General features: G+C 37.2%; 1 protein-coding gene across 1 annotated transcript in view; it reads right to left on the bottom strand.

Annotated features, from left to right (window-relative positions):
• Nucleotides 1-1,140: 1,140 nt before the first annotated feature.
• The window catches only part of TAFA2 (TAFA chemokine like family member 2), a 65,117-nt gene continuing 41,989 nt past the window's right edge, over nt 1,141-24,268 (bottom strand). Inside the window, exons 4-5 of the mRNA XM_086462009.1 lie at nt 2,249-2,346; nt 1,141-1,348 (exon numbers count right to left, since the gene is read on the bottom strand). Of these exons, the coding sequence (XP_086318135.1) occupies nt 1,141-1,348; nt 2,249-2,346 (306 nt within the window). The remainder of the gene's footprint in view (nt 1,349-2,248; nt 2,347-24,268) is intronic.

Genomic DNA, 24,268 nt, shown 5'->3' with positions numbered 1-24,268 from the left:
TATTATAAGATGCACATACAGAACACTAAATACAGCTGGATGTCGATCATGAGCCTATTTTCTGCACAGGTTTCCAGACTTTGTATATTAACTTCTAATTAGAATCTGCTGCATGTTTCAAATCCTGTATAAACAATTTCACACCTTTCTGGAAGCTTGCCTTTAGCTAATCTAAAATTTATATTTAATACACATGGATCAAATAATGGCACATATTTTGTTTGTTGCTCAGATGTGATGATTGTTAACATCTTTAGCTAGTATTTTCCATTAACATATATTAGATTACATCAGTTCACTTCATCTCGCGGACTGAGGAGATTAACCATTGTGGGGCAAATGAACCCTCTGAGCCTCATTTCTTATGCCTTCATGAAGGACGAAAGTGGTGATTTGAACAAAAAATCCTCATTTGTTTGCTGAGCATTTTGAGCAAAATCTGCCGTAATGCTTTTGGTTATACAGTGTATTATTAACGGTCCTGGAATCTAAAAAGATCTGACAATCCACTAAAGAGCTAAGTAACATTTAGAAAAATAGTGTCCACAGATCACACTGCATGCTTCTGTCCTACAACGGAGTCATCTTGAAAGTGAAGACAGAAGACTTCATGATCATTCCACCCTTACCCTTTGTGATAAAGCTGCCTGCAAAAGGTGTTAATGATGATGACTTTGAAATACAAATCAACACTCTTCCAATAGAAATGAGTGAAACAATGAACAGATTAACAGATTTCCAAGATCCACTGGGGGAAAAAAATCCCCATGAAATGAAAAGCACTTTCTGATTCAGAGGCAGACTTCAAGGAATTAGTCTAATTTGTAATGGTTATTAGCTCAATAGTAGGCTTTTCCCTGGTCCAGGAAAGGCTTACTGGAACTACATCCAGCACACAGACAGTGAGCAAAATACTTATAGACCATCTTCATAAATTTGTCCAAAAAGCACACAGCACTGAGTACATGCATTCAAATATGCCTACTGATTCTCACCTCTTGCACAAGAACGCTTTGAGGGCCATCCCAGGTTTACTAGTAAGGTATGGAACTGTACAAAGAATAGCTACATGACGCACAGTGGAGAAGGACTCATTTTAGTGTGACAGGGATATTTGTTGGCTAAGCACACTCACCAGTCCTATGTCTCCTCTGTGAAGTCAAAAGCAGGAACCACCGGAAGAGCTTTCTGTAAGTATACTCCAACATTAATCATATAGAACCACCTTTCAGAGGGGCTGCACCAGCTCTTAGGCACCAAAGAAGCATCTGCATCACCAAGGGCAGCAATTTTTCTTGTGGAGTGGTCTTCACATACCCCAGTGTACTCCACAGCACTATCACAGCACCTACAAAGCACCCCAGAAGCAGTACAGTTCCAGGGCTGAATGCAGGCCAGAAAACTTTGGCATCTCTGTGAATGCTTATATCTGTGGTGCACATGGTGATCTAGATTTAGTCATTCATTGCAAATGCATATATTTTAATCGAAATACCTGAAAACCTGATGTATTGATACATCACAGGGGTTTTAAAGTACTGTGTGTTTAATTTATTTTCATTTCTATGGTGAGGGGACTGCTAATCTGCACTTAGTACATTGCATCTGATAAATTTTATGGGTTTGACTGTATAAGGGTTGATTTCTTTGTCAAAGAAAGTATTAATTTAAGTGCAAGCCTCTGTGCTTTCTACTTCAGGGACATAGAGTGCTATTTAATTGGCTTATGTAGATTGCTTGCTGATTTTTGATGCTTTAATAAAACCCTTTGGCATTGCTGTGTTTTCCCATTTCCTCACAATTAAGCAGAAAACAAGTTCTTAATACAAATGCAGAACTTTATTAAACTTACAAATATATGCAATAAAAAAATTCCACAGCAGTGCAGTCCAACATGCTGACTGCTACCAAGGTATAAAAGTGCTTTTTTAAATCATTAAACAATGCTTAATCTAAAAGGGAAAAAAGGAAAAAAGTTAATTAAAATTAATTCACAGTTTTTAAATAACATTTTAAAACTTCCTACAGGCAAACTGAATGGCAGTGACCTCTGTTTTCTTCCCTACACCTACCTTTTCTCTTACACACAGTGTGGACCCGTACCAGAGCTGAACAAGTCAGGAGTATTTGCCCTGTTCCTCCTACAGTTACTCAAGCTGTGCATGCCCTAAAATATATGAATGTAGCTAGTAAATCCCATGTTTGGGTACTTGCTTGTTCCCTACCTGACGGACTACCAATATCATACAGCACCTTCCGTAATTCTCTCTGCTCATACATTGAAACTTTGTGAGGAACCCAGAGCTGGTGAAAATCCAATCCATCTGCAATAGCTGACATTTCAGACTGTTGTACAGATAGAAAGACCACAGCAAAATCTCAGACTGAGGTGGAAATTAACTGCTTTTTGTTGCGCCTTTCAGCTGCAGCAAGCTATATAGGTGCATTTGGGCTGTTTGGATTAGGCCAGTTTTTTGGGCCAGATGGATTAAGCTGAGAGGCCTGACTTTGCACTATCATGGTGATTGACTGCCACTCCACCACAAAGCCAGATGGGACAGTTGCATGCCTGTTCAATAGCTTGTGAAGACTCAGTGGACCTCCAGACATGGAAGCACCTGGGAACTGGGAGACTGGGGGTTTTCATAGGCCCCTCTGGCAAATTGCAGTCCTAATCGGCTCAAAAGGAAGGGATAGGGCAGTTTGTGTAGCAATGTGGCTATGTGCACGCTTTGTGTGTTTAAGTAGGTGCTGATAAAGGCACCAGTCTCTTGCCTGTATTGATCTCTGTTGTATCATGGATACATTAGTATCTTCAAAGTTCATGCCCAGCCTTGCTACAGCCTGGGCCTGGAGTCAGGACAATCAGTGGCTGTGGCTGGCAGACTGGCAGGAGAAACCCTCTGTGTCTGAAAGCCCTCAGGATTTAGCTTCTGTTAATATTATTAGAACCTCAGACTCAAAATACAAGTTCTTCTGGAGGCCCATTTTTCAAGCACACACCAGTGTGACATTGTGATAAGGAGAAACCTGGCAGTGCTGGGAATACTCTAGCATGAATGTGGGTCACCATAAGAGAAGTTCCCAATCCACAGGCAAGCTATCTTGTACTTGCTAGTCTGCGTGTCACCAGAAGTCTTCTTCACTGATGGCGAGGCTGGTCATCTGTCCCTGTAGTGGTTGGCTCATAGTAAAGAATATCGATGTGAACAGAAGTCCTTCCATTTCTGCTGGTAATGTCAGGACTCCTTTCCTTCCTCACAGAAGAAAAAGCAGTACAGTCTAGTTTTGTTAAAACTGCAAAGCATATGTAGTCAATGAAAGGTTTATTGCAAAGAAAATGTGATTCTTCTATTAAAATAAACAAAACAAAACAAAAACAGAGGAGATCACAGCACAGAGACAGATCCCAGGGTAGATTTCAGAAAGGCAGGGTTGCTTATTACCATATTATTGATGGGAGTACAGCATTGCATGGCACCGCAATTCTGCCACCACATGGTCCACACCACAGACCCCATTACGCCTACTCCTGCTCATATCTCTGAAAAGTAAATCAGCTCATGCTGCTGGGCAGATTACTGCTCCTTCTCACATTAGCTCATTGAGAGCTGGCTCAGGCATCTCTGCAGTCTGCAGAGTGTGGACGCCCCGAAGTGCACACAGATCAGCACATTCTGCAATATCAAACTCCTCAGCTTACAGTCTTAGGCACCCACACAGTATTTTTTGTTGTAACTGTGAATGAAGCACGTTAAAATTCTAAGCCTACAAGCACCAATATTTCAACCAAACTCATTTGTGCACTTAGTGGTTGATCCACAGCCCACTAGAGACAATGGGAAGACTGCCATTAACTTCACATCAGGCTCATAAAAAATGAGGCAGATAACTCCCATTAATGTTAATGAGAGTCATGTATATAAATCACCTAACCGCTGATGGAAAAAGAAACCTTTTTCTGTTCTGCTTTTTACACAGTTTCCACAGTCTGTGATGTTCATCCTCCTCTGATAGCATTGTGAAGACAAAAGGTTGTTCAACAGCCACATCTTTCTAATGATTTTGCTTTCTGTCAACATGAGTCAAGCTTCATGTAGATAGAATACATTTAACCACACAGTCATGAAACAATTATATTTTAACTTGGTAATGAACAGACTTAAAGTTGCAGCTTTCCTAGAAGGCAAATGATTATTATTTCTTAATTATCGTATACTAACAACTGGGGTTTTTTTTCACTAAAAAAAAAAAGAAAAATTATTTTCCTAAATTATTTTCCTAAATTTCCATTTTAACTAAGATGACTATTTCCTATTTTACCCCTCTGCTCCCCAAAAGATGGGTATTTCACTTCCTTCTATGATTGCTTCATATTGCCTTTACATCATACAAAATCTCTTGCCTTACAATGAAGACATACACAGACATACATACTCAAAATTTATAGAGTCATGCCCAACAGCATTTGCTTTCCTGTTGCTGTCCTATTTGCTTTAGCTTACTCTTCCTCTCTAAACAGTGGCTATGTTCTGGTTAGGCAAGAATTACTGTAACACTAATTCTGATCAAGTATATTAGTTCCTAGTGGTCTGTTACATAGCTTAAAACTTTTTTAACACCCATTATTTCTACACACAAAGAGCTTTCAGATGTTCATTATTTTCTCTTACTATTTGTATAAATATATATATGTAAATTTTTTTTAAAACTATAAATTAATGTTGTCTTTTTTAAATAGAAGGTAAAAATATAATATGGCATTAACCTCACTAATATTTAAATTTGAGAGGAATTTTAATAGCATTCCAGAGGTTGCATTTTCCTGTACATTTCAATAATGATGGGCGGTCAAGACACAATGCAGAAAAAATGAGCTACTGTTAATGACTTGACACCAGCAGGAGATATTAGGATTCTAGAAAGCATTGCAAATGGATTTTTAGTTTTCAAGACTAGACTGCAGCTGCTTTGCTCCACCAGGTTTAGTCTTTCTTTGGCTGCTTACCCTTAACTCCTTAATGTGGCACATTAATTATAGCTCCTCGTATGTTCCATTCTTTCAGGTCCCTGTGTCTAGAAGCACTGCCACTCAAATAGCAAAGTGCAAGCTTTCCATCATTTTAATAGTTAAATAATGGCAAGGCTCTGCAATCGAAACAGCATGAAAGGTCACCTTGACAATACTCTGACTGGTAAAAAGTAACTTAAGCCATCACAGTGCTTTACTGTGAATGAGTTGACTGAGTTTATGACTATTCAGGATATTGTAATAATTTTCAAGTTTGATATAAAGTAAGAAATGCCATTTTGGAATTGCTGCAGATGACCAAATACATCAAATTTAAGGATAATATTTACAAAGCATGGGGTTTTTTATTATATTGACCAACAACAAAGGACAGGCAGGAGTTTGAAGCAATGATAAAGTTGGAACAGCTGGCAGAGGCAGTCAGTAAGAAATTTAAACCTGAGCAGAAGCCCATAAGAAGTTTCAGCAACCAGCAAGGTTTTCAGAAAGCTCTATTTTCAGGATTTAAGGACCACAGACATGGAGTAGAGACCTTGCACTGGGGCTTTGAGAGGAAAAGTTTTATGCCAAATGCCTTTCATAAATTGCCTTTGGTATGTGTTTTATGGCAGTACTAAGAGCAGGACTGAATTTCACATATTTCTCTGTTGGAGGTGGTACCAGGACCATATAACTCCCACAATTATACAGCAATATGATACCTGGTGAAACAGTAAAGATCCAGATTTTTTGTTACCTGCATTTTGTCCTTACCCAAGTCCTTTCATCTAGGTGTTCAAATTAACTGAAGCTTAATTTTCTAAACTATTTAGCTAGAATGCTTAAGACCAGATTTACCTGGAGAATAACTTCACTAAAGACAGTGGAGGCACAACTACCTTGTACTGCCTTTTGTAATTCCTTTCAGAACTGCTAATTGCAGAAATTGATTGGTTTAAGGTCCTTACGTTACATACTTTAACAAAATGTGAGGTAAGATCCAAGCCATATGGACTTGGGCAATAAACACATCATTAAGTGAACTCCAGTCAGCATTTTAGCTCCCAGTCTTCTGGTATATCTATGTTTCCTTCCAAAGACATAAAAATGGGGAAAATATTTGTTACTTGCCTTATCCATTAGGAACACTACGTAAAGGCCTGAATTTGAGATGTCCTGGGTACTTCATTGCATACATCAATACTTAAGGATCCATCTTTCAAGTAGCTATTAATTTTTCATATTAATATTACTACTGCATGAATTTCTGTATAATCAAATTTGAATCAAAGCAGAGGGCTGGATATTCTGAATGACAGAACACAATCTTACATATAGGAGCTATAACTTCCTTCACTGAGCAAGGTCTAGCTGTTTGCCTGAGAGTAATTAAATCAGTACATCTTCAAGGCTCTTTTACATCTCTGTCATCTAGTTTCTGATGCTGGCACCGACAGAATGGAAAAACCACAACATGCTAATGAATTACTTACAACCCAAAGCGTATTGTTCCTGCAGTGACTAAAAAGTCACTAACCGATCACACTATTTTAAAAGATGCCACCAACAGCTGATGGAGAGGCTAATACATATATAGCACAAATGAATAAATTGCAACAGAATGAACAAATAAGTTGCAAAATACATCTTTTAAGCGCATTGTTCAGACTGATGCAAAATAATAAAATTTTAAACTTTCACCTAATAGTAAATATTTATCCTGTAGCTGTCAGCAAAAAGAACCTGTATAGAACAATCACTGTTGCCCATACAAGACAAAAGCATGTATGGTAATGCATGTTTTCCTTCCTGCTGAGGCTTGTCAGAGCAACTGTTCTGCTCTGAAAGGTGCAGAGCAAGTGGTGCAGCTTGCCAGCAGCATACTGTGCAACCCTGACTTAGAAGAACACTACAGTAACACAGTCCAATTTCAGTAGTAATCGTGGTGGGTTGGATCTGCATTTCTGGAGGCCCCCTCTCAAGACATGACACCAAATCTTGGCTTTAGAAAGAGATATTTGCCAGCAAATACAAACACAGCTCTACCTCAAATGCTACCTAAACAGCCATTTTGTGCTCCTTTTAGAAAGGCAATGACCTAGATGGAAACAACCTGTGGACATATCTGACATTTTAAGGCTTGTAGAGGCACACTATAAGAGATGTCCATACTGTTTCTCTGTGTCTTTCCAATATCGTTTAGGTATGACATTTGATTCAGGTCCATGAAATAAGAGAATTGTTTCTTTAGGAGCTGGGCAACAACGATGTCTGCAGAAGTGTTTCTCTAGGTGGCAGGCCATACTTCACCAGCCACTGCAGTAAAGTCATGGTGTTTGCAGACATCAGTCTATCCATCTCACACCTGTCCACCGGGTAACTTCTGCTACTGCCCACCTCCACCACTGGGACTCTTTATAGTACCCCAAATGCTCCCTGTTGAAACTAGCTACATGGTCACTATTGAGTAAAAAGTAAGAAGAGAAAAAATTTACCATAAACCAGTAAGGAGTCATAAGCGTAATTAAAAAAGTATCACAGATGTCAGTGTATAATATTTGGAATTCATGTATGATCAGCTTATTTTTGCTTTATTTAACTACAGAAAGGGTAAAGAATTAAATATTAATATTCAGTAGTCATTAAAAGAGCTGTGCACTGGATATGATCCCCATCCATCAGTCAGCTGAGTTGGATGAAAGAAATTTTATCGGGTTTTTTCTGAAAAAAAACCCAAGGTATTCATAAAAGTCATTGCATTGACACTGAAATCACAAACCCACAGCCAAAGGCCTGATCCTGCCAAGAGATTTGTATGGGTGGAACTTCTGGTCATTCCTATTAGTGAAAAGATCTTACACAGCTATAGTTTAACTAAATATATGGAAATATAATGTAGGAGACACAGAGCTGACCTCAAATTAGCAGCAAAATTCCCACTAATATCCCTAAAGCCAGGCTTTAACCCATCATCTCTAAGTGTCTTTGAGTGCACTGAGATAACGGCTCCATAAATGGTGATTTCCTTATGAAGTAGGAAGAGTTTAAACTTTCTCCACTAAGTTTGCCTGTGCACACAGGTCTTTTATAATATAAATTTAAATACACAATCTGTTTTACAATGTTTTCCATCATCTCTCCTCTCCATATGTTCTCCCACTAGGAATCTAATGAGTTCTACATATGAGGGATGACAAGGGAATATGCCTGAGAAATAATTCCAGCAATTACGGCATATGGAGGCATTGTTTTTGAGTCGCTTTTGCCATGAACATTAGGCAGAGCATCTGGGACCAAATTCTGTCTACCTGCCCATGGACATTAGCAAAATCATCATCTTCCATTTGTAAATTCTGCTGAGGTAATCTGCCATACAGAGAGGACCATTTCATCAGCTTTATGATCAGAGAGCATATTGAAATACAAACCATTTATAGTTAGGACAAAATGCTTCTATTCAGACAGAATAGTTTAAGCTGGAAACCATTTTAAGAGAAAATGAGAGAGGCACATCAACTCTCTCTTTTCTCTCCAAGAACTATGAAGTGCCTGCATTCAGTTCCACTATTTATTAAAAAAACTTTTCTCATTAATACTGAAGTTTCGTAAGAACTGACTGGATCTCGGGAAAAGAATAAATGGCCAAAGAAAAGTAAAAAGAACAACAAAAAGACCCAAACTCTAAGTCAGTAAATGGAAGGATCATATTCTCTACATCCAAATATTGGCAAGGCATCCAGAATTAATCATAAAGAGAGAAACGGATTAAAAAACCTCTTTTATATCAAGACATAGTGACTAAAACAACTAGCGTACATTTTGTGAGTTCTAGGTATCAGATCTAAACACTAAGACATGAGGCTAGAGAATTCAAGTTCAGTTTTTGTCACGTTTGTTATGACAGTAAGGAGAAAAGAGATCAAGAGATTCAACCAACATGCTGATATGGGGTAAACTTGAAACTCCACCTATTCATCATATTCAAGAAAAACGTCTCAGCAATCCGAGTAACATAAGCACTTTTACATGTTGTTTTCCCAGCTGTGCAGTTGAAACAGTGAAAACAAAGCCATAAATCCCAAACTACAGGGTCTTTACGTTACCTCAGTCTTTCAGGGGAGAAAAGAATGGCCCTGCTGTTACAGAGGTTCTAACCAGAATTTCACAGTTATAGATATAAACATAATTTAAAGAGCTAATGTAGAACTTTTACAGTTAAGTTTACATACGGGCAATAATATTTCTATTACACAAATTATTTCTTGAATGAAGTTGGGCAATAAACTGGTTTTCAGAACTGAAAACCAGATATATTTCAAGTCTTTCAGTCATGGCAAATATTGATGTGATTAGTGATATTTAACAAAGATAATCTCTTATCAAGGAATAACTGGATTCATTTCCCATTGTCACACAGAATTACCTGTACAGTAGAAAGGAGATATTGAAAATAGAGGGAAGGTTCTTTAACCACTAACCTGAATAGGGATGGGCATATGAACTTTAATGAACTTCCTCATTCAGAATTTTTTGAGCAAAATGCTGAATACTCACAACTGCAGCTGAATGTCTTATCCAAACCCCACTGAAATCATCAAAGCACTTTGTCATTTCTGTGGTCTGGCTTTGGAGCAAATCCCAGAGACACATGAGACAGACCTTTCCACCACTCTAGAGAACAGGCCGAAGGACCTGCTGTCACCACCACAGCCCCAGCTTCAGGATGCCGACCATACCCCAGCGCTCCCATGCAGGATCCACATCTCCAGAACCTACATCCCTGGTGACGCAATCGTACTACAATGGGTTTGCCCACCCTGGCATCCCAATAACAGCAGTCTGAGAAAGAAGAACAGCCATTCCCTTACGCAACAGTTTCCAGCTGTCACTATCAGTGGTCCTCCTGCCAGATGGTCTTAAGTTAGTTTTGGATTAAGAGGTGTTGGCAACACTTGTCAACACCTGTCAAAACAAAGTTGTGGGAAATTCAGCCTTTTCATATACTACCTCTTGTAATCACCGCATAAGTAGTGCCAATGAATACAGACGATGCAAAATAACAGCCAGGGAAGACATTTTTGCTAAAGTATTTGCAATGACTGACTGTAAAGTGGTATCAGAAAGTTACATAACCTCTTACAGAAACAAGATCAAAGATGTAATTTGGAAATTTTTCCTCATTCTATAAAAGAATAAACAGAAAAGTTTCTCAGGGTACAAACTGTGTTATAAAGACTAACAAAGCGACTAGGTAATTCTTATCATTCAATTTAATAATGCTGAAACCATGAGAAATCATTTAATGCCATCAGATTGTTCAGGTGTGACATGTTTGATATAGAGCTATCTAACAACTGTCAAAAAGAAACTAGAGATTAAGGCAACACTTCTCTTACAAACCAAAAGTATGCTCCTTTTCCCTGCCAATATCTTGGTTAACAACAGATGTGTAAAATTCAAGGCATGAAGGAGGAGGCAGTAAATCAACAGGAAAGGATGCCAATCACATCTTTCTGTTTGGTTGTTATAGACATCGATGCATTACTTGGAAACTATAAAAGCCAGCTGTACACTTATAATGAGAAAAAAAACCCACCTTGCATATATTTTTAGGAAACCTAACAAAATAACATGCTTTATAGTAGATTTCTAGTTTCAGAACAAATCTACCTATCTGATGCACTCCATCTCCAGTTTTAAAGCGTATAGATTCTACGAGCAACAGAGCAGCATTGGCTTGGCGAAGCACTGAAATGCTACACCAGTAGCGTTCTTGAGCAGAGCTGGAGGAGCCAAGATTTAAAGATAGGGGGTAAATAGGAAGATTAAAAGCATATAGGATAACAGGTGGATTTAAAGGTAGTAACAGTGGTATCTGCAGCAGTGCTGTTTCAAAGGTTAGCACTTACTTATGACCAATAAGCCAGATACAACCAAGATACAGTCTTGAATGTTTTTAAAGTTCTATTTCGGATTGATTAGATCTGATTTGGAAATTTTTTTCATTATGACTCATATCAGGATTTCCTTTATGTTTTGTTGAACTGATCCAATATATTTCATTTTGAAAGGTTTGAACAAAGCAGTGAGCTTTCTCTCCCTGTTGAAGCACTGCCACATGGAACTGCTGAATAAGAACCCACATTCTCCTGCAGTTCAGAGTTCTTGATGATTACTGAATCCAAAGTGTAATATGGATTTCCCACTGATCATAATGCCTGATCGTCTTTGTAATCACAGGAAGCTGGGTATATCAAATAATCTGGGAAGTAGTATATAAGTAATAAAGGTGTAACTGAAGCATGATTAATCTTCACATGCCTACAACATGAATGCCCGTAGCTGATCTAGTCATCTATACTCCTTTTTCAAAGGCAGTGCTAAAACAGGCACTATGGACAGCTGAACTACAGTTCCCAGCTTGCTTTAAGATGCACAAGCAGAGTTCACTGTTGAACTGGCTTTTTTTTTTTTTTTTTTAACCAGTTCAAAAAATTACCTGAAACATTACTTTTTCAGGAATATCTACCATGTTCTGTTGCTACTGAAAGGTCTAAATGAGAATTTTTCAGGATTCCCATTTTTGAAGAAAAAACTGATTTTTATTCAGTCTGGCCTGAAAACAACTGTACGCCCACCAGAATTTCCCATGACAATGCTAGAACACTTGTGCTGGATATCAGTTTCCTTTGGAAAATGACCCTTCAAAGAGGGAGGAGATATTCCCAGGTCTACTGAGGAAATACAAAATCAATATAACCCTTGAGATTCTTATTCACTGAATAAAAAAATTATTTTGTACCATGGGTAAACAGATCTCCAAGGCGCACATCCATACAGGGAGCTCTATTTTATATTACAATTTTATTCACTGGATATGAATATTCACAACATTAATCTACTGCAGATAATCTATTCAGTATATTTGAAAACCCATTTATTTTCACTTATTGATATGCATGTGTTACACTTGTATATAATACAGTATTTTCAGTGTTGGTTTAAGAACAAAGAAACAAAGAAAACAAATATTGAGAAGCATGATGCAGATTTTTGACCAAAGAGAGGCCATATTCAGATTTTACAAAACAGCACATTTACACTTTGCACTGTCCCAGACAATCTCTTTAAGATGCTACCTTCTGTCCTGCACCTGTTAGCACAAATCCATACAATATTAATCCATCCTAAAATACTGATACCTAGTTGCTGCTACAAACAGTGTATCCTAATTAAGTTTTAATCAGAAAATAATATCTTTCCCTGCCAACATTTTTTATTATTTCTCAACAGAATGACAGAATATACTTCTATTTATTCCCAACAGTCATTTATTTTATTTAAGCTCTCCTGTGCAATAATACAGCAGACATAATGAAATGGTTTTGGAACAGCAGGGGCTACTGTGACAGGCAGAGCACTCCAGGGTGTTCATCCATCATGGAACTTAATATATAACTACCTAGCCATGTCAATGGCTTGTAATGATAAAGTAATTTCCCCCTTTTTCTGGGAGTCTGGTAACCACACAAGACTTTAAAATAAGCTTGCCTCTATGTATTTTTGACTACCATTAAGTGTGTGCGGTTTTCATTTTAGTCCATCAAGACATACAGTCAGAACCCCCTCACCCTCTCCAGTCAGCATGCTTATGCAGTGTCGCTAAAAGGAATTGCCAAATTTCTGGTTTATCAATATTACAGATGGTACAATATACATTAAATGGAGTATAAAATTATACATTCTGTAATAACTTAGAAAAAAGCTCATAGATGCTTAAGGCCTTTAAATATTGAGGATTTTTTCATGTAACAGCACATCACAAAGTTCAAAAATTGCTACTGAAACAAAAAATAAAAAAGTAAATATGATTTTGGCAAGGATCAGATCTGAATTGGATGACTGTAAGCAAGCAAAATCCCACAAACTGTAAATCTGGGAGTGCACTAGGACTTTTTTCCTTTATAGCAAACAGACTGAGCAGACGTCTACATAAGCATCCAACAGTACTTAGGGTCAAGCAAGAGATTTTATTTTTTAATAAAAAGACAAAAATTCTGAATGATTACCATCCAATTTCATAATTGCAAAACTCATTTACATCCCTGCCTACCTTCATAAAAAGGGATGAAATACTGTCATAGACTGTTTACCATGAATTTCAATGCATTAAAGGTTGGGAAAGTAAAGTACATATCAAGAACATCCATGTCCTTCAAACTGAATGGAAATGTATATCTTAAAGGTACCAAATGCCTTACAATGGAAGTGGTAATTGAGTTTTGACCACTACTTTTTTAACTGCCGAAGAGCTGCAGTAGTTGGTTAGCCTCAGGGAAACATGTCAACCTGACTATACATTCTAATATGACTGATGTATTAAGATAACTATTACTTGTCAACAATAATTATTAACAATGGATATATATTTCCATTCCTATAACAAAAGCAACTTCCAGATGTTTAAATATGTACCTTTGAGAGCTCCAAGATTAGAATACAAATAAAAATGTCTAAAACTGCGCCATGCCAGAGGACAATTTCTGCAACAGAAATTTAATTAAAGCAGTATGCAGTCCCACCAGCAATCTGAATGGTGGACAAGGGATCATTTTAGAGAGAAGAAACTAATACATTTTGGAGGTTGACTTCATCGAGATGAAAAGCCACAGGTCTGGAATGGAGAATCCGAAAGTTTGCTGCTTTTCTGCACCTTTTGAATATCAACGCTTGTGATTACAGCTGCAAATTCCTCAGCAAGTGCAATTTTACAAGTGTACACAGTTCAATCAGTTGAAAATATTTGTGACACAGAAGTTCAGAAAAACTTTCCAGTAGTTTTGATCTCAAGGCTGTTGCTGATTACAAGCCAGGTTCTCACTGAAACAATTGATTCTGAAGGATACACCCCAGCAGTATAAAATTTCACTTCAAGGATTGCCTGGAGGAATGAAATTCCTATGTGTTGTATTTACTGTTATCAGCCTTGAGACTGACTTGATTTGTCTTTAGCTATCGGGTTACCTGTAAAGAAAAAGAAAATCAGAAAATCAAAGCTGTACATAGAGAATCTACTTCCAAAGTACTGGAAACTGAGACTGAAATATAAGATCTCTGTCCTGCAAAGCCCTTTCAATTGTTTTTAGATAGGTGAATAACTCCCAATGGCATTAGATGGGATTGCTCCCCAACTTAAATTGTGCGTTTAAGTGTTTTGTTGCAATTGGACTTGACAAGGAGAAATTAAAAAGTGACCATACTTAAAAATACAGTAAAAAAGTCTGAAGGTCACAAATTACCAACCCACAAATGTCAAAAGCATTGGTTTCAAGGAAAATTTCTGTATTCTGTTCATCTTTTTTTCAAATTTAGAACTTTGATATGATAACAACTCTGCTTTTAAAATGTTAGCCATTAAATATCACAGTGACTGATGCTGGAGATGCATTCTTCCATTCTTTGCATGCTAATTTAAAACACAACCATAGAATCATAGAGTCATGGAATCGTTTCGATTGGAAAAGGCATTGTCCTGTTAAGGGCTAAATGCATCTTAGCAAGCAATAATCACTTACTGGAGAAACAGGACAAATATCATGCATACATAAACAAGAGTGAGATATATCCTGTTATTCACAAGGTATAAAATAACTACCAAGGAGTTCATTTAGACTGGTTTCACCCAGCCTAACATGAAACAAGAGTGGAACAGAAGGACCACAGAGAAAGAGTGGGAGACAAAGCATTTCACAGTAATTGGACTTTCCCTGTGTTTGATTTTGATTTTAAACATTAAAAGAAAAAAAAAACCTCCATCATATCAAAGAAACACAACTTTGAGGAATATTTCTGCTGTGTCAGTGGATACAATTAATGATCATTTACCATTTCAATACCAAATTGTGTCAGGGGACAACATCCCAACTCTTGAGGAACAACCCATTGGAATGGTCACAATAATACTTTATGACATCAAGGGGCATATGGTTTTCATTTTGATCACAGAGAGAAGGGTCATGCTCCTTAATGGTGAAGCATTCTTTTGCCCTCAGCAAAACTGTTTGCATACAGCTCTTGTCGGCTCTGCAGAGCACGAACATAGAGCAGAATATTAAAAGGACTGTTCAAGGAGTTCATTACTTCTGTTTGCCTTCTCCACCAAGGTGTTTCTAGGAACTGCACTTAAGAAGGCAATAATAAAATTGTGCTTTGTGTTTTTTATGAGACATGGGTTTATTTATTACACTGCTCCTGTTTTGTTTTGTTCTTGCTGTTGGAAACAGCCTCATGTGGCCCCTTCTATAGTTGAAAACTGCCTGAAAAAATAATGAAGAATTAATTTAAAAGTCAGGCAACATATTTCTACGCCGTGCACCAAAGCTCAAAAGGCTGACACAGCATCTTATTGTTATTTATTTTTTGCTTTATTGTAACAAGCTGGAATTCTACTCATGGACCCGGGTGCCACTGAGCTACATAATGTAAAATACACATCTTCTGATCCTATCCGCAGGTGAATTTTTATTAGCTTCACTTGAGATACATATATATTAAAAAATATATATAAAAACCTGTGGTAAATCAACTAATGCAAAGCACAATGAAGACAGATCAAAGGATGTGAGACTCCCAAAGAGGCCATGTAGACGCAGGGTCAAAGCTTCTCACTTTTTCGGAAGCACAGAGTAGACCAAAACCAAAGCAGAATCAGAGGACAGTTTCCTCAGAAGCACAACTGGACAGGCACAGTCACTGAAACTCAGCTGAATTCTCTATTCTGCCTACGTACCCACAGAGTAGACCTTAGCTATTAAAGAGTGCCAGCTGACATTCGAGAGACTAAGTTTATCATGACCCTGCAATGTGCCCTTGCCGCAAAGAAGGCTAATTGTATCCTGGGCTGCATTAGACAAAGTATTGTCAGCAGGTCGAGGGAGGTGATCCTTCACCTCTGCTCAGTACTGGTGAGCCCACATCTGCAGCAGTGTGTCCAGCTTTGGGCTCCCAGTGCAAGACAGACGTAGAGGTATTGGAGACAGTGCAGTGAAGGCAAATGAGGGACGGGAGCATCTTCATATGAGGGAAGGATGAGACAGCTGGGACTGTTCAGACTGCAGAAGAAGAGGCTCAGGGGGGAAACCTTATCAATGTGTACAAATACCTGAAGGGAGGGTGCAAAGAAGATGGAGCCATGCTCTTTTAAAGTGGTGCCCAGTGACAGGACAATGAGCACAAACTGAAACACAGGAGGTCTCCTGTCAGGAAACACTTTTTTTACTGTGAGGACAGCTGAGCACTGGCACAAGTAACCCAGGGAGGTTGTGGAGTCTCCATCCTTGAAGATACTCAAAAGCCATCTGGTCTTGGGCAACCAGCTCTAGGTAGCTCTGTTTGAGCAGGGGTGCTGGACTTCCAGAGGTCCCTTCCAACCTCAACCACTCTGTGATTCATTATTTCTATTACATCCAGCTCTGCCAATGCATGGGCTAAGGTGACAAACTGCAGCTAGGAAGAAAAGTATTTTCACACATACATGACTGCTGATACACACCTCTTTGGAAGTGCAAATATGTTCTCTTCAGTCACAAAGAAACTCAGTAAAATCATAACCTGTCGGCCTATCTGCTTCCCTTCACCTAGCTCTACAACTGTGTGGTGAAAATAAACATAAACTGTTACATAGAATAAATAGGTGATATAAAGAAGAAAAAAATCAGATAGCCACTCAAATCTCTGCTCTATAACAGGTGACTAATCATATACAAAGAAAGGTCATTTTGTTTATACCAACTGCACAGGAAGTCAAGTTGCATATTCCTAGTTTTCACGATTACATGACTGGAGTTTTTAACTGCTTGCCAGAATTTTTATTATTCCACCTGCACTCTTTTTTTTTTCTTTTCTTTTTTCTGTTAACTTACAGGTCACAAAAATCCTACTCTGAGTAACACACACAGTGGTCCACATCTGTTTCTATGTAAGAAGGTAATACTTGTTATATGCAAGCAAGATCAGACATTAACATTAATGGAAGTCGTATATCCATATACACTAGGGAGAGAATAGACCTCTTGGTTGCTAAAGGCAGTTTCATAAAGAAACAATGAAATTTTAGCTAATATCTAGTGATGGTATTCCCAGAAATACTTATTTTTTTATACAGTAAAAGCTATTTGGTTTGAGTGGCTGGGAAGCAAGGTATCGTGCCAAAGGCCTTTATAGGAAAAGGGGGACTGATAGCAATATGTGTCTGATCTTTAAAATCCTAAGAGAACAGTAACATGCTGAATGGGTACAAATCAAGTCTAATCAATTTTTCAGTTAATAATTAATATGTATGGAAAATTAACTTTGCTGCTGTTTAACAATACAAATGAAAAAAGGACATAAAATCTTTAGCATCCTAGGTGTTGATTTGAATTAATTTGTTCATTCTTGGAACATAATTACTCCCTTTATGCTAATATATTTTTTCACATGGTTGTTATATCATAAATGCAATGCATTAGACTCTTCACTTTCTTGTACTAAATGTGCAATTAAAGTATAATTACTCTGCAGTTGCAGACTTTTTAATTTAAATTAGTGAGTGGCTGCTGTAAATTGGCTGTAATTGTATGTGAACTCACATGTTTTATTTTAAAACAACAATATACAATTAAATGCAGCTGAAGTTTTCCACATTTCTTCTGCTCACTAAATGTTCAAAACAGATTCATTCTTGGGGTAGAACATTTTTGCCAAGGGAACCCAGGATGAACCAGAGATTAAAGGACCTCAAAGGCAGCACATTAGAAAAGGTACCAGCTCAAGAGATTTTCTGGACAGCCTCCACTCCAGTGTTGCTGGCAATGGCTAAAAAATATCCTAATTTGTTAAAGTCCCACAGCTGATGAATACAGCTGATAATACCATCTGTTCCATAAGAAAAGACTTCCAATAAGAACCCGACCTGATATCTTTACTGAAGACTTCCTTCTTCCTTAGAAAAGAAAGGGAGCAAAATCAAGACTATAAGATGCAAAGAATGGCTGAGTGAATATTCCCTGAATAGTAAAGCACTTTTCCTACAGAATCACAATTAAGTATAGTACAAATCTTCTGTTTCTTCAGAGAAACAAATATATCACTAATTATTTGCTAACTACAAAATAGTTTATACATGCAAATGAGGTACATAATTAATTATTATTTATTAATGTTAGAAGAAAACAGATAACAATATATGGCATGTTGAAATACATGTGTGCTGGAACATTTCATAACACGACTTTGTACATTACTATTTTTTTGACCGGCAGCTCTTTCAATTTTTTTCTATGTTTATCTCAAACCATACACAAAATCCATATTAAAACAGGATTCCTGAGTTTGTAAAGTCAAGCACTTGAAAGTTAGCATCTTGCCTTTCCACGAGTGCCCTTGCAACTCCAATTCTAATTCTTCTCCATCACGCACAGTGAAGAACATAATTTAGTGGGGGAGAAGTGTTGGAGAGAAGCCTATTATAATGTTGTCAGGACTATGTATCAATGGCAAATACAGAAAGGGGCAAATTTTTAAGCCAGTGTTTCTTCTCTCCACAGATGATTCAGCAGTATGATGGACCCTCTGTTCCAGGTTTTCACCAAAGAATATAAACACAAGAAACAGAAAGAACTTAATACTATTTTTTTTTTCTTTTTAATTAGAACTGTTCCATCAACTATATAGGACTGCGTGTGTGGTCACAGACTGAGTGTTGTCTGAGCATACTCAAGAATCATCAAGCTATATTTTTTCTTTTTTTTTCCCGAGATACGTAAGACAAAGAAAGGAAATTACTTTTTTAAGCAATTAAAGGTGTAATTTTTATTTAAGTGCTAATTGTAATTTTATAAGTGTAATTTTATAAGCTAAGTATAATTTTCTAAGACAAAGAAGAGCCATCTTGGCACCCCTAGCATTCTTCCATAAAATACTAAAGGCCCGTGGGAAACAAAAATTGTGTGGGAATTTCTAGCAAAAGTAAAAAGGGTGTCACAAATATATTTAATGACCAAAATGAGACAAGCTAAACACAGGGAATGCCACAAGAATCCCTTAAATAAATGCTTGAAGAAAGAGGCCTAAGAAATGGCTTGAAGAAATGCCTAGCTATGGATTGTCTTCCAAGACATGGAGATAAGACAAAGATCTCGTACCAAGACAGCCTGTACGCAGCACATTTCCATCCATTTCGTGTCTTTATTTTTGTATTTTTTCTTATACTGTATGCAAACAGACCACACAAAAAATAATAAAGCATGGTCAAGAAAGTGATTCTTTAGCAAACTTTTCCTAATAAGGAATGGACTTGAAGAGGGCTGTATCAGTCTTATTTTTCCATGACATAAATAACTTTGTTTTGGTAGTGAAAACCTAATACGAATATTACAATGCAAAAACAGAAGGGCCCATACAACCAGAAACAAACATCTGCCAATACATTTTTTCCACTTATGCCCTCTGCGAATGAGGTCGAGCTTGGAAATGAATCTTTTGAACAGATGGAAGAGCACTATTTCCTGGAACTTCAAAATCCATACAGTGTGTTTGCCATGCGCTATCATTCATACACAGCTTATGAAAGCAAATGACAGTTTGTGTTGCCACTTGTGCATATTTATTCACTAAAACATTTCAACTTGTAAGTTCGGAAGGTGCTTCTGATCTAATACTGCTACCTTGTACCAGTGACACTCAAAAGTACTTCGCAAACGTTAACTAACGGCAGGCGCACAATTTTGTCACAGCTTGAGAATCCTGTAATTTATTTTCTAAAGAAGTGGGCAAGCTGGACTAAAAGAGCTGCTAAGGACCTTTCTGCAACAGGGCTCCTATATGTATACGCACTTAACAGCAGATAGGCATGCATTTTGGTGTTTATGCCAGATAACTCAGTTTCTGGGGGCACAGGAACCATTTCAATAGTCCAAGAAACGTTAAGGTGATTCAACCGTATTTCAAGGGTATGCTAGATAAAGTAACTGCAGCCGAGAACTGTGAGTTAGGAAACAAGTCCAACAAGTCCTTGTTTCAGGATCACAGACTGGTATTTGACTTGAGCTAATGACAAAAGGCAATATTTCAGTGATTTGTGAGCAGTTTGGAAAACAGATATTTAATGACAACTATATGGATTTATTTACCTTCAGAGAAGGTTACATATCAATAGACATTTTTTCAAGTCTTCAGATGTTTCATTGCTGCTCATAAAACTTTGGTCCTACCTAACTTTCGATAGCAAGATTCAAGAGCTTTAACTTTTTCCCTTAATTTTATTTTAGGCACTGCACTATGAAAAGTGTTAGTCTAAACATGTTGCCAAGCCTCTAATGGAGCAATTTAGAATTCTAGATCCTCAGGTCTGCCCTTTGGCAAACATCTCTAGCTCATTCTATTAACTAAACAGAACATTTCTCAGTACACTTCAACAGCTCAGAAGTTTCCTATGTCTTTGATAATCACCAGACTCTAAAGCTTTTAATTCTTTCATACTTTTATTCACTGTGACTAATCTGAATTACATTTGTGATAATTCTTTTGCTTAGGACCTTCCATTAGAAAGAAACAAACATGTTGAAAACTCATTTCACACAGTGCCATTTGAAGTACAATTCTGTATTTCTTGTGTTCCCACTGCTCTTAATGATTTCAGCAGGAGATTTTTGGTGTTAAAGTGAAGACCTAGACAATCAGTGTTAAAAAAGGCTTTGGAAACCTTTCACATGTAAATTGAACTTTCCACCTGCTCCAAATAATCTTAAAGTTAGGACTTGAAAAATGGGTATAGGAAAAATACTTTAGAGCATGACATAAGTTCCTGAAAATGGCAGAGTTCTTCACCTTAAATGTTTTCAAGATTAAACGGACAACATCAAGCATATTTCAGGAATATAGTGGAAATACCCCTTTCCCAACATTTCCTTTTAAGTAATCCAGTATGGGATGCTGAGCTTTCAACTACTAAGCCACACCTAACTGAGTGTACCAAGACATACTTCCTTTCTAAGTGCTGTTCTCTTCTCTGGAGTATCTGTTGCTTTCACATGATAGTAAGTAAATCAAGTTCATCAACTGGGTCTACCTTTGAAAAGAGAGTGAGTGAAGAAAGATGTTTTAGGGCTCCCAGAAGCATCTGACTGACACACTTAGGCTGCTTAGGAGTGCAATGCAGAGCCTCTCCAACCACCCCCTTGAGGCTCTGCTCAAATAAGCCATGATTACTGGGCATCTACAGCAAACTAAGCAACTACAATGAGGAGTAAGGTACAACAATTCCTGTTAATACTGTGTAAACCTGTATTTGTACACACCTGCTGCTCTGTGATTGGAAATAAACCAGGGCTGGAACACATTTTCTGGAGTGGTTTGACTCTTTATTCCTCAACGAACGTTCTGGCCCTTCCTTAGAATCCGACCAAGACTAGGATTCATCACAACTAGTGCTCCAACGTGGAGCCAGAATATTTTGTGTGTGTGGAAAAATCAAAAATTGTCATCAGGCACAGCAGAAACCTCCTTTCTCTACTTCTCCATTCGGACTTGAGGAGTTTTACACGTTTGCCTAAGAAACAAACACATGTCAAGTACTACACTGTTACGGAATTAGTTACAGAAAACAAAACTGGGAAAGACGGAATTTTCTGTTACACATAAAAGTACAAAATGACAGGAAAAAACATATTTCAGAATAAGCAACTTTCTTAGCAAAAGAGCATGGTCTCAAAAACAACCCAAAGCAGTAACAGTAACCTCAAAGGAAAAATTTTAAACATATTCAAATGCAAATTCATTGATTTGTCACCAAAAAGCAACAGAAACTGATACATAACACTTATTTTTCTCAAGTATATCAGCAATCTTTAACTATGATAAAACAGTAACTGAAAAGTTCCTTGCAAATAAGTCCATGGATAGACCTGTGACACAGAAAAGAGCCATGAAGTCAGAATACAATTCCTTCTAAATGAAAGATTTGAGTGTGCTCTTTCAATAGATGTTTAAAGTAAAAAAAAAAAAAACCACAAAAAAAACCAACCTCACAAAACCAACCAAACAAAAAAACCAAAATACCAGCCCCCCCCAAAAAAAAAGCTTATAGAAAAATGTGAGCATTCTGAGGAGAACTCTACTTACAGTCATTTCTATGGTTAGTAGGTTACAGGAAACACCATAAAAGATCAGATGACACATTGCAAAAGACAATATTCAATTCAGACAGCTAGTTCGTTATTCAGATATTTGAGGTAGTTTTTGGACCTGCTGATAATGATTGCTTCTGAAAAGGGTTACACAGCACCTCAAAAGATCACCTGAATTTCTTTAAATAATGCTTACAAAATTATTATTATTTCCCTTTTTTTTCTTTAGACTTTGTAACTTAAATGTTATGCTGCAGATCACCAGAAACATACAATATTAAACTCATAACATCAATAACTTGTTGCTTTAATAAAATGTCTACACATTTAAATGCTATGAAACACATTAATATGGCTCTGTATTCATATTTCCTTGAGCTTGATAGTTTACAAAATAAAAATTGATACAACTCACTGGGACAGTTATCATAGTGTATATCTGATGGAGACATATGAGTTATGTCAAGGCTAAATCTAATTCATTAGTTTTTCAAATTTACTTAATTACTGTTCTCTTCCAAAAGGTAATGCCACTACAATCCACATACCTAAACTTTCTCAATGTTTCTGGAACTCAGCAGAGAAGTTTATAGTAGAATTGTTTTAACTTAACAAAATATTTCATTTACAGACAACAGTTTTATATTAAAAGAAGACTTAAACATAAACCTTATTTTACTTTCTGTAACAGATAATAACTGTAGCAATTCAGACAAGGATATATCCTCTTGAGGTTTTTGAGGTGATCACAATTCCATAGTGGGACTGCAGCATGGCGGCATAAAAGACTGCAAGACAATTAATTAAATAAATGTAATTTTCTTCTCTTTTACACTACTTATTCCATCTAGTCATCTCAAGTGGGAGATAAAAACAACCTCTTTCCCTTTTACAGATGAGGAAACTGAAGCATTATAAAGAGTCATGCTACTCTTCCAACTGTGAGAAAGCAAATGGAGAAGGAGGGATGGGAACGGAGTCCTTCTGTCTTTGGCTTTATCTGACCTCACTTACCTAAACAAAAGCCTACTATTGTTCTTGACTGGAAAGGAAAACTGTAACAAGCAGTTTCCTGTGTTTAATATTCTAAAAATGAAAAACTAAACAAAACAAAACCCCAGCCTTGGTTTAAAACTAGGCTGAGATTTTAAATTGCCTAATAGGTAAAATGGATTTTTGTCTTTAAATATATATTCCAGAAATTAGGTAAGATTGAACTTCAAATTATCCCCACTAAAAAATTAAGTAGTCTAAATTCATCACATTTTATATCTTTTTCCTCTTCAGATGTTCACGGTGTGTGTGTTATTTTTTCTGGGATTTTGAATGGAGAGTAACAAACCATTTGGATGAGATCAAAACAGAAATGTAAATTATTTCCTTACCTGTAATTTTATCTTCTCTATGAGGATACCTGCTGCTCTGCTAGTGCTGTACTGATGTGTTTTCTGCCTTTGTCCCAAGCTTCAGAGATTCCTCTGGTGATTTTTCCCCACTTGCTTACCAGCTTCCACTGCTGGCATTTTGAGGTAGTGCACTCACATTTGGCTCCAGGAATACTGCCACAGCTGAGGGAATATAAGACAACTAAAAAACAAGTTAGAAAACAGCAGAGCAATATCCAGGCAGGAAAAAAAAATGTTTAAAAACAATGAATCAGTCATCAACTTGAAACCCTTGGATCATTTTCCTCTCTCTTTCCATCCATTTAGAATCTCCACATGAAGAAAAGACTTTCCCATGCTTGGAAAAATTTTAGCCAAAGTAGTGGGTGCCGACAGAGTAATGGATACCCATGCAGAGAATATAAAATTATTTTAAGAGATTCTAATTTTAACTTTCTCCAGTATGAGTACCCATCACGCCATCACTGTAATACATATAAGACACAGAAGAAAGGTGGCAGATTTGGAGGATTTCAGAAAAATCCCTGTCACCCCGTCTCAAGTCTTAGTAGAATCAGGGAAAAGGAAGACTTGGGGATTTTCACCTAAAAGCTGTCATAGATGAACAATTAGAAGGATTTCTCATTGTCCAGGAAAAAAAAAACCAACACATAAAGTCTGGTTCACTAAGAAGTAGTCAAGATTAC

This window comes from Leptosomus discolor, chromosome 1 (assembly GCF_034619465.1).
Source record: "Leptosomus discolor isolate bLepDis1 chromosome 1, bLepDis1.hap2, whole genome shotgun sequence".
Classification (NCBI taxonomy): Eukaryota; Metazoa; Chordata; class Aves; order Leptosomiformes; family Leptosomidae; genus Leptosomus; species Leptosomus discolor.
The sequence above is the reverse complement of the archived record's forward strand: the minus strand, read 5'-3'. Positions and strand labels throughout refer to the sequence as shown.